Consider the following 12,137-nt stretch of genomic DNA (forward strand, 5'->3'; position numbering starts at 1 on the left):
TAAATTGTCAAAGTTAAACAATCTAGGGCAAAATCTATCTGAGCGACCAATCTTACCATATTTGTAGCACATGAATCTCGCGTATTTAAATTTCACAATTTCCAATTGCTCGTTAATATTTATGCAAATTTGGCGCGCATTAAATCCGCCACATTGTTGTGAGAATCATATTAAAAAAATCTGTTCGCAAATTTTTTCAAAAGTTGTCCAACAATATTTGTGATGACTCCAATTAGCATATCACAAATTTCGATCCAAATGATAACACGATATAAATTGTCAAAGTTAAACAATCTAGGGCAAAATCTATCTGAGCGACCAATCTTACCATGTTTGTAGCACATGAATCTCGCGTATTTAAATTTCACAATTTCCAATTGCTCGTTAATATTTATGCAAATTTGGCGCGCATTAAATCCCGCCACATTGTTGTGAGAATCATATTAAAAAAATCTGTTTGCAAATTTTTTCAAAAGTTGTCGAACAATATTTGTGATGACTCCAATTAGCATATCACAAATTTTGATCCAAATGATAACACGATATAAATGTATTCAAGTAAAAAATAACACGTGAAACACGATAAAAAAAAGTAACACCCATATAAAAAATTCAAGAACCATGCCCATTACCCGAGATCCTTCGAATACAACCTAACTTAAAATAACCCACGCATCTGGATCGTCTCCTACATTTTCTCTACTGCCTTTGGTTCTGCACTAATCTCAGTCGTTAGACGTCATAGAGGATTCAATTCCATAAGACACCTACCTCAAACTAACCACATGCCATTACCCTTGATCTTTTCAAGATCATTATAAACTTCATTCTCGGAATAAATAAAAAACAAATTTTATGCTCTATTTGAATTGATTTGTTTGAGTTTATCTACCGATGACATTATTTGAGAAAATTTATAAAATCAACTTATGACATATTTAAAAAACAAAAACAAAAATTAGGACCAAACCGGACGGTAGTAAAGTAGTGCGACCGAGCACAGTGAGCGTATATATAGCGTAACTACAAGTCATTGCTTACGACTCTTTTTTCTTCACATTTCACAATCAATTTGTTGTGTGTGGCTCTTCACATTTTCACAGCACAACAATTCCAGTTCAATACAATGGCGGAGCCACCGCCTCCGCCTCCTTCCCTCACTTCTCTCTGCATCGATGATCTCACTAGACAACTCCTCTCCGGTATAATCCTATTGATTTTTGTTCTACCTATTTTCTATTGATTTTGTTACTGTAAAGTTTATCAGATTTTTATTTTTAACCTAACTGTTTCAGGTGATGGTTATGTTGTTCATATTATTCAAGATATATATGAGCTTCCGTCACATTTACTTGATGAATTAATCTCGCGTTTACCTCCTGTTGCATTGTACAATTTCAATCTTCATATGTAAGTTTATTTCTCATTCTAATTTTCAGCTTCATTTTATCAATTTTGATTAAGTATTTTATAATTTAACTGTTATGTTGAAATGATTACTTGAGAATGAATCAACAATAGCTTAGTTATGATTTATGAATTGTATGTTAATGTTAGTTAATTAGTTAATTTGGTGTATGGAATTACAGAAATTTCAAAGTGATCAATGATCATTAAAAATTTGAAGTTTTTAATCATATAATTTTAGTCCTTTGATTAATCAAGACTAATGTGATAGGATATTTTCAATTTTAGGGATTTTTGGGAATTTTGTTAGTTTAATGCACTGTACTATTGTCTGACCGTATATTTTTAGGGCTAAATTTGTGTTTCGTGTTGATTGGTGAATGTTTTTGTGTTTTGAGTACTAGCTGATTTCTTGTTTTGTGTTATACTAATATGCAAATTGGTGATTGAAGTTGTATTCGTCGGTCAGAATTGTCCTCAATTTTTGAGAATTGGCAAATGTACATTATAAAATGTTAGTCAAAATAGTCACTCTATTAGCTTTTTACCGTTAGGGACTATGATGTGACACGTAACTTGAATACGCGGTCTCTCCAAGTTGATCCCACATTTATGTCAACCACACTAGATACTACCTTGTCTATGAAATTTAGGTCTCTTTAAGACTAGTTTGCCATTAGTTAGTCCCTGCACAATTGCAACTATTGACAATTTTGTCTCTGAATTGATCTAAATTTCATAGTCAAATTATTCCCTAGTGAAGTGACAATAATTATATAGCCTAAAGCCCTAAACACATCGTAACGAGTTAGGATCCTCTTCATTTCTTGAAATAATGGACAGCTCCATTACTATAGTTTTGGTGTATAAATGTCCAGTTAATGTCATAAATTCTAAAAATGTGTGCATTTGTATCCTTAATTTATTTCTAAACTATAGTAATGGACACTTTCATTTCTTTTAAGAAATGGAGAGGATCCCAACTCCATTGTAACAACCATAATGAAAAGGCACACCAAAAAACTACGTAAGCACATTCCAAAACACTTGTGTACATCTTAAATTTCAGAGCCTCAATAGTGATTATTGGAACAGGCCATTTCAGGATCTGAATACGGAAGATGTTCCGCACGATGACTCAACAAACAAGAGAAAACGTTTCAGGTTGAGGAAAATTTAATACTTATCTGGTTTGTGAAAATGCATTCTAGTGTTATCCTTGTTGGTTATGACTTAATGGACTCTTGTTATTACAGGGATTGGAATCTAAATACAGCCTGGCAGAAGTTGTTTAAGTTGCGGTGGCCTAATATCATTGATCAGATCCAACCAACCGACTGGCAACAAGCATACTGGGAAACCCATTTGCAAAAGTATTTACACTATAAAGCATTATATTATGTTTATCCCTCGATATGAGTTTCACTCAATTTAATTTTTTTCTATAATCTACTTGAAATAACAGTTGTCTGGATGAAGCAGCAGAGATAGCACTAATCACATCTTTTAAAGGACGTATTGGTGACATACAGATTTCAGGTACTATACTAAGTTGCTTTCTCTGTAATGAAATTTTCAATGTGAAGTTGCCTTTGATATGTCTATGTTAGTTCAGGAAATTTGACTCAGTTAGGAATTGTTAGAGACTTGGGTTATGAGAAGGGTTGAGACTTGACAAGAGGAGAGAATCTTGCCTCTTAAGACTTAAGAGGCTTGTGGCCTGTGTGCATTTGGGAGGTTCGCAGACCCTCAAAGTTCTGCAGTTTTATATAGTTCTGTAGTCAAAGGGAATTTTCCCTATTTTCTTCTAATAAAATACTAGTTCCTATCATATCAGACTTCTAGCTCCAGAAAGTATGCTCACTTCCTAAAGTGGTTATGGAATAAGTCAATTTTGTTCCTCATACAAAATATTGCTACTGTTCTTTATTTTTTTAGGCGCTGGTTGCTACCGTTATTTTTGTTAAAGAAGAAATGTGATTGTAACATGTTGCTTTTCACTTTTTGAGACTTTGACACGTTGAAGGCATTCCACGATGCCTTTGGCTGATGACAAAGAATGAGGGAGCAATATAGATGATTAAAAGTTGTTCAATTGATTGATTAGCCTTTTGAAAAAACTATTGAAGTGCCATTTTATTAAGTATTTTCTGTGACTGTGATACCTCCCACATAAGTATAAAGCTTTTGGTAAGAAAAAAACTAGTTGCAAAGAGTTTGCTTTGGCATCAATCACATTTACAGTCTGTGAAAGTTTGTGGTGCACAACCCACTTCATCCTGTTTTATTTTGTCAATTGATAATTTATTGAATTTTCTTTACTTTTCTCATTTTCTTTTCAGACCGAATACTGCGCTATATTGGTTTTGCGAGACTTACAAAACAAAAATACAGTAAATGTTCAAAACTCTCTTATCATTGCCTACAATTTGCCAGCCATGTGAGGTAAGATGTTGAATTGTTAACTTCTATTATAATTTCATGAAAACAATCAGTTTTGATTGCCTTTATATGATAAACTATGATAACTTTAACATAGTATATCAGGTGTTTTCTTATATTCTAACAAGACCAAACCTAAATTGTAAGATATATCATACAAATAAATAATTTATAGTGCTCAAGTGAATAATTTTAATCCAAGAATTGACAAAACTATTAAACCATGAGACTCAAAAGAAAATCATAAGTCATAACCGAGTCTTGCCATCAATTTTTATAGAAGTTATTAACTAAAAATTGTTGTCTTCCAAAATCCAAACTAAATACATAAAGTTTAGACATAATAAATATAAAATAAAAATTGCCAAATTGTATCAACTTATGACCACTGCATTTTATCTTGATCAAGTTTTTGACTTCTTTTATCACTTTGTATTGATGCAGTTGTCTGACACTGCAGAATGTTCTGTGCACTGCCGAAACTACTGTAAGTTGTGTGCTTTCTAGAACATCATGAAAACTCCTTGATTAACTCCACTTTATTTAGTTTTTTGGAATCATTTTCATCATATTTTCATCTTGTTAAACGCGTCTGTAGTTTTCATAACTTTAAGGAAAGCACTAACAGCTAGTTGCTATATTATATACATTAAATCACTGTCCACGATATCTGCTACTTTGAAAATTTTGATTTGTAAGATTGAGAGAGAGATAGATAGAGACACACACACAGAGAGAGAGAGAGAGAGAGAGAGAGAGAGCATTGAGTGAAAATTCTGAGTTTTATTGAATTGATTCAGAACAAAAGAGAGTTCATGTCATATATTTGGATTTGTAGATGAAGTTTTGAAGATTCTGCGCTTTGAGTATATTATAGGCTCAACTTGTTGTTGCCAAAGTAGAAAAAAATAATTCTTATTAAGCTTTTCTGAGATTTTAAGTTGAAATTTGATACGAGGCATATCATCTTTAGTAGACGAAGAAACCATGGTCACCGGAGTAGCTTGAAACATCGATGGTGGTGAAGGAGGTGGCGGAGGAGGAGGATTGGTGTTTGTAGATGCCATGGATTGAACCTAGAGCTCTATGATACCATGTTTAAGTGAAGCAAATGTGAGAGAAAAGAGAGAAAACTGAACTGGAACTTTGTATTCCTTTTGAATATTCTCTTATGATTCAGATAAGAGAGAGATACAGTATTTATAAGGTGTTTAACCTGCACCCAGCTGGGATTAATCCTACACCCATCTGTAACAAACTTGCTCAGCAAGTTAGACAGTTATAACTGTCTTATAATACCTAGAGATGATGTGGTACACATACACCTCTGATAGGACTGCAGTCATGAGGTGGCACAATCTAACTAACTCATAAGCTGAGTATATAAACTGCTTTCATTTTAAGCACTAAATCCAAGAGTTAAAAACTCATATTCACAGTGAGTTTAAATGACAAAATCCCAACACTCACAAATATTACACCCAGAGGAAATGCTAAAAATATTACCAAACTAAGAGAATTGCAGAGGCTTGCGCACCACAATCTGTACTACTCTATCATGGACATTTTACTCGAGAAGTAATTTTGTTGTGGTAGTTTAACTAATAGTTTTTTTAAGATGTGTGCATTAAAAATGAATATTAGACTGATGGAGTATAAGATGCATAGTCCAGATATTCTAATTACTGGGCACACTTATAATTGAAAAATATTTTAATTTAGGTTCCTTGTAAATGATATTTCTATAGAAATTAATTTTGTTTGATATTGTCAAAGTATTTTGGATTTTTTGTGTGTTAATAATTTGATTGTATCAATTCACTATTTTACTTTTCTTATTGCCATGCTCAAAATGCCACAATTAAGTTTTAGGAAAATGGTCTCCAAAATATCGAGATATAATGTTCACAACCCAACTGGTATTCATGCATTTTGAAATGTCAATAAAATAAATGAATGGAGAGGGGAATTTTCCCTTGAATCTATCCCAATATTCACTAGTTATATTTATAATGCTGTTAAAAAAAAAAAATAGTTACATTTATAGCACAGTTTAAGACATGCATTTTACGATGTTTTTCATAAACTTCAACTTTTAATGCTTTAAAACCATGTAACTTGTATGCCATCATATACCCCTGAAATGCACGGGTTAATTTTTACTCGTAATTTTTTATTTATTATTATGATGTGAAAATTTTGAAAGTATTTTAATTATCTGACTTGCAGCGTTTGTTGAGGGAATGCAAGCTGCAGAGTCTGGTGCTAAGATGTATCCGATCTAAGGAACAGGTGAGCTTCCTTTCTCCTATAGATATGTGTAATCTGAACTAAACAAGCCTTGCATAATAATAAATTAGAGTTCACTAACACCTGTTTTTGATGCAAGCATGAGGCCAGATTACTAAAATGTACACATAAGATAATACTAATATTTATTTATTATTAATAATATATTTCTTGTATGAAAGAGAGTATACAATACACACACATATTAGGCTTAAGTAACCTACTCAATCCCTAAGATATGGGAATATGATTATGATCAATTAAAAAGGGGATGGTATATTTAAACAAATACTGCAATTTCTCAAAACTCCCCCTCAAGGTGGAGCATATACATCATATGCATCCCACTCTTCACATATGTAAGTAATCTGAGGACCCTATAGAGACTTAGAAAATATATCATTAAGTTGATCCTTAGAACCGACAAAGGAAGTTCTGATGACTCTATAGAGAGAGTATTCACACATGTAAGTAATCTGAGACTTAGAAAATATATCAGCAAGTTGTTCCTTAGAACCAACGAAGGAAATTCTGATGACTCTATATAGAGAGAGTATTTTCTATAATGAAATGACTATCGACTTTTGTATGCTTTGTCCTCTCGAAAAAAATTGGATTGGAGGAGAGATGCAAAGCCGACTGGTTATCACACACAAGTTCCATAGGACCAACCTCACAGAACTGTAGTTTCTGTAATAAATGTTTCAACCACAAAAGTTCATATGGGGCATGGGTCATACCCTGATGCTTGGCTTCGGTACTCAACCGGGCAACAATATTATGCTTTTTGCTTTCCCGTGAATTTATATTTCAATCTATGAATATGCGACAACCAGAAGTAGGCATCACTTGCATCTTCTGCCCCTGCTGCATCGGAATATCCGATGATGTTAGTGTTTCCCTTATTTGTGAGAACAAGCACCTTTCCAAGAGAACTTTTCATATACTCAGGAATTCGAATGACTGCAACAAGAAGAGTTATGGAACTGACTCACTATGCTGACTAGAGAAAATATGTTTGGTCTCATTATGGTAAGATAAATTTAATTTTCCTACTAGTCTCGGTGTCTTCCTGGATCAGATAGGGCTCCCCTTAATCAGGAAGAAGCATTACATTAGGATCCATAGGAGTGTTGACTGGTTTACAATCTATAAGACCCATCTCCACCAAAATATCGAGAGAAGCAGATAGGGCTCCCCTTAATCAGGAAGAAGCATTACATTAGGATCCATAGGAGTGTTGACTGGTTTACAATCTATAAGACCCATCTTCACCAAAATATCGAGAGAATTCTCTCAGAAATAACAATACCCGACTTCAGTTGAGCTACCTCAATCCCAAGAAAGTAACGTAGAGTACCCAAGTCCTTAGTCTGAAACTTTTGAAACAAGTGTTGTTTCAATGCCTTGATACCCTCATAATCATCACCAGCAATCATAATGTCATCAACATAAACCACAAGGTAGATATATTTATTTGATGATGAGTATTAAGAAAAACAGAGTGATCTAACTCTCAACACATCATCCCATTTCAGCAAAGAGGAGTGTTTGAGTTTCACTTTCACACCCTTGTGAAGCACCTTCTGGATTGGTGTGTAGATCGGTTTCCTTTGCGAATATGATTTATACTATATAAAAAAAAATCCAAGTGTAAACTACCTCTTTATGACCTTGATGGTTTCATATCCACCGGTTCACAGGTTGATGGATTATGCAAACTTATCACTCAACATAGCAGAACATTAAAGTCGCTGGAGTTTATTCACTGCACAGTCTACGTAGATTTTATTAATGCAATACTTGCTTCTGTTGGCATAAAGGGTGTCCCAAAACATGGGATCCAACACCTCTCAATCGTCTCCTCAAGTTTTGGAAAATGCACCGTTTCTTTACCTAGTGGGCTTGAATCATTTTTGTCTTCAGCAAGGTAAATGAGTGTAAATATGTTTTTTAGCAAACTTATTCACACTTGTGTTTTTCTTTTCTTTTTTCGAAAGAGCTATTCAGACTTGTGTTATTTTCTTGAAGTTTGATATGTTTTGAATGATCAGAAATGCTTCAAGACTTAGTGCAATGATATTAATATACATGAACAATGGCTGATGCATTTGCTATTTCTCAGGGAATCCAGTGTACAGTTGTTTCTCCAGTATTTTGTTTTATTTGGCTAGCTATGAGTGCTGAAGTAGGGTGATTATGTTTATATATATATAGTGTCTATTTAAATGTAATAGTATAATGATGATATGATGAAATCAATTTCAGACATTGAAGAAACTGACTAACTTGGGAAGCATTCATATTAATTAACAGTAGTTTTATCATATTATTTAAATCATTTGCAATTGTTTGCTTAATTAATTATGCTTTTTTTTTCTTTTCGTTTCTGTGTTTCACTTGGACGTATGACTAGATCATAACTTTTCTCTCTGTGAAGTATTTATATTCTTTCACGCTGATGCTGCTGCTAGGTCCCTATGCTCATTAAAACTATTTGACAATCGCCTTGGACGTAATTTTGCAAAAGCTCTTTTTGTGACTCTTCTCGAAGCTTCTTCTAGCATATCTGTCCTTGACCTTTCTGAGAATGAAGTGAGTTTATCATCTACATAATCTTCTTTCTGTATTCTGACTAATTATTGTAGGCTAACATAAATTTCATAAATGGAATTCAAGATAGCGGGATGCCTTTCTTACTTTAACCGGAGACTATCTAGTGGTTCACATCTGTCTGTTGGAATTGGAAAGTCCTTGCAACTGTTGCGTGTGCTCAACCTGAGGTAGCACCATACTAATTGTGTTTTCTGTATGTATGAGAAATCTTTGATAATCGACTTTAGTTGGATGTGATGGACAATTTAACATGTACGCAAAATATGAGAGTTTCTCTATAATTTTATATCATGTCTTGCTTTTGGTACATCGTACATGTTGGTGCATGGTGTCTTGATTAGTAGGGGTGTTCGCAGTTTAATTTGGATTGTTTTTGAGGTAAATAGTCATATGATCCAAAGATTAAAGTAGTATGCACCTCGGTTTAGATTGTTAACTCAAAATAATCCAACTCGATCAAGTTCCGTTTGGATTTGGTCGGTTTATTCGGTTTTTACCAATATGCATAATGAAGTATTTATGTAATGTCAAATAGCTTATTATAAGTTAAATCATGTTTATAATATATGAAATTGTAATAAAAATAGATTTCAGCAAACTAATAAGTATTATAAAAAACAATTAGATAATAAATTAAAACATCTCATACTAATAATAAAATTAATAACCATTAAAATTTATATATACGGTTGGTCCAGTTTTAAAAAAAGAATATGAAACGGATCCAATACAAATTGAATGGCTTAGAGCCTTAGACAAAAGGAGATCCAAAAATTTCGATAAAAATTGGTTTTGTGCAGTTTTTAGATTTTTGGATTGGTTTGCAGTTGTTATTTGGATTGGTTAGAATGTGAACCACCCTAGTCTCTATTCCCAATTCCCATCTTCTTATGAGTTAGCTTTAATATGAACTGCTGTAAGACATTGTTGATAAGTTTTTCATTTCAGACAGTATTATAGAAACATAATTTTTAATCTGGTTTTGGTCACATAGGGGGAACAATTTACGGAAAGATGACGCAGAAAATCTTGGATATGCTCTTGCGTACATGCCTAACCTGGAGGACCTAGATATAAGTGACAATTCAATTGGGGATGATGGAATCAGGTCAGTTTTATTCCCATTTTGTAGGTATATTTAGATGATATGAAATCGGAGTTGAGTGTCTAATTGTCTACCGTCAAACTTACAGGTATTTAACCCCATATTTTGCTGGAACATCTCAAACGTGCTCCCACTTGGCTTGTTTGAATTTAGAGTCTTGTCAACTGTCAGCTGAAGGAGTTAATCATCTTCTAGATTCGCTTCTTACACTCAATGGACCATTGAAGTCTCTTTCCATTGCTGAAAATTACCTTGGGAGGTTTGTGTATGGGTGTAGTATTTATCTTGCAGTTGATCTCTCCACCTTAAATTTGATTGATTTTTCATATGCAGCAAAGTAGCAGGTTCTTTGGGAAGATTTTTGAGCACACCTATCGAAGTAGTTGATGTTTCAGGCATTGATTTCCGTCCATCTGGTTTTCAAGAGCTTAACAATATTATACAAGAGCTTCAAAATATGCTTCTGATAAAGGAGGATCTTAAGTTGGTGAAAATTAATATAAGGTTAGGATCAATACTTAATATTCTGCTATTGCCTGTTTAATGTTGTAAAATAAAATGACATTTTTTTCTTTGTTGACAGCAAAAACCGTGGTGGGATTGAAACTGCCAAGTTTTTGTCAAAACTCTTGTCACAGGCTCCACAATTAGTTGATGTGAATGCAGCAAGTAATTGTATGCCTATTGAATCACTGCCCATCATCTCTTCTGCATTAAAAATTGCAAAAGGTATTTATGTTGTTCCTGTCTCTTATATTGGTGATTTCAGATGCTAGCAGGTTAGTTTTTTGATTATTAAATTGATTAGTTGCTAAAACATGCCCACTAAACTCCTATCTTGTCTTGTTGCACTGTCACAACCGTTGCAGCCGCGTAAATAGCAGCCAATTGCACGCTCTAGAGACACATTTTGGTTAGCATTTGAAAACCCAAAAACACCCTTAAAATTTAGGGTTGCAAAGCAAGTTTGTCGCTTTGTGCATAGTTTAGGGGTTTGTGTGTCAAAATAATAAGGGTTTCAGAGCTGAACACAGTGGGGTTGAGATTCTTTTACTCCACACGCATCCAGCCTCTTAGGAACTTTTTTTTAAAAAAATTGAGTATATACTCATAGTATAAATTGTTTAATCTGTATAAAAAAAATAAAAATATTAGAATCGCGGCCATTGTGCTACAACATTTTTAGGGGGGTTAGTCGCTACATGCTTTTATCTAGGATTAATAAGTATGGTCTATATGGTTACTTAGATGCCAGCTTGCCGACAGTGTCATATTATTGTCACAATAACCAACTAATTTCAGCTAGAAGAATACTCCTAGTTCAACCTCACTTTTTTACTAGAATTGAAAGTGGTTTATCTTCTAGGACAGTAGTTGTAGAACCTATGTAAATCTAGTTTGCTAAAATATATTTCGAAGTTTCGACAATTTATGTTTCAGATCTTCGACAGCTTTCGATTTAACTGTAAATGTTGTCATGCTTCAGGTAATGTTCAGCGTTTGGACTTGACGGGGCATCAATGGGCCTATAAGCCAGAGCATGCTTCACTACGCACTGAATTTGTACATAATGGAAAACCTATATTGATTCTTCCACCGTCATCAGCCACTGCTCCTCCTTGTGACCATGATCCTTAGAAAACAAATTTTGTTTGAGAACTACAGGTTTTCATATCAAAACTGATAAATATTAAAACCACAAGCTGCTCTCAAAAGAACTAAAAACTTCACAAAATTGAATATTATTAGATATTATTGAATTGAACGTCCTTCTGTGAGTGCCGCTTTAGATATGATTTTGGATTACTTTTTTAAAATTGAACCAAACTTAATCAAACAGCATAAATAATTTCTAATACTTATTTGGAATTATTTGTATACCATCATAGTTCCCAAAGGTTTTTTACAATCCACTGTGGTTCATTTCTATTTATATATGATTATTATTACTCTAGTTGCATTAGTTTTGTTCTAAATCTCCCAAAGTATTCCGTTCTCGATAGCAAATCTGTCCATAAACTAGTTAGGAGAAAGTTGCACAATGTCAGGTCTCAACAAGTTCAAGTTCATTTGCACTGGAATTTTAGTGAATTGCTGACACTAAAGTGAATCTGGGTTGTGTTTTCACACATGCTTGCATATGAGCTGTTAGATGCTGAATATGCATGCATATTTGGAAATCATTGTGGAATTTTCGTATGTTTAACTTTGGGAGATTTCCAATATGGCTGTTGTGAAATCATCGTAAATTTTGAATATTGTGGAATTTTGTTAGATA

General features: G+C 33.6%; 1 protein-coding gene across 1 annotated transcript; it reads left to right on the top strand.

Moving 5' to 3' along the window:
* The first annotated feature begins 701 nt into the window (after positions 1-701).
* Positions 702-11,792, top strand: LOC123889256. Its single transcript, XM_045938515.1, has 16 exons — positions 702-1,202; positions 1,296-1,410; positions 2,503-2,571; positions 2,664-2,780; positions 2,873-2,946; positions 3,750-3,852; positions 4,294-4,336; positions 6,079-6,141; positions 7,842-8,068; positions 8,613-8,733; positions 8,818-8,921; positions 9,749-9,862; positions 9,948-10,118; positions 10,193-10,363; positions 10,443-10,588; positions 11,346-11,792. The coding sequence occupies exons 1-16, from the start codon at positions 1,127-1,129 to the stop codon at positions 11,495-11,497; spliced, it is 1,866 nt and encodes a 621-aa protein (XP_045794471.1). The 5' UTR covers positions 702-1,126; the 3' UTR covers positions 11,498-11,792.
* The last annotated feature ends 345 nt before the right edge of the window (positions 11,793-12,137 follow it).

This window comes from Trifolium pratense, linkage group LG6 (assembly GCF_020283565.1).
Source record: "Trifolium pratense cultivar HEN17-A07 linkage group LG6, ARS_RC_1.1, whole genome shotgun sequence".
In the NCBI taxonomy this organism is placed as follows: Eukaryota; Viridiplantae; Streptophyta; class Magnoliopsida; order Fabales; family Fabaceae; genus Trifolium; species Trifolium pratense.

What these genes read in the sequence shown, in the direction of transcription:
- LOC123889256 (XM_045938515.1), top strand. Translation starts at nt 1,127, where the DNA reads ATGGCGGAGCCACCGCCTCCGCCTCCTTCCCTCACTTCTCTCTGCATC. An exon ending in TCATTTTTGTCTTCAGCAAG is followed by an intron (nt 8,069 to 8,612) that starts GTAAATGAGTGT and finishes TGCTGCTGCTAG; the next exon opens with GTCCCTATGCTCATTAAAAC. An exon ending in TTGGTGAAAATTAATATAAG is followed by an intron (nt 10,364 to 10,442) that starts GTTAGGATCAAT and finishes CTTTGTTGACAG; the next exon opens with CAAAAACCGTGGTGGGATTG.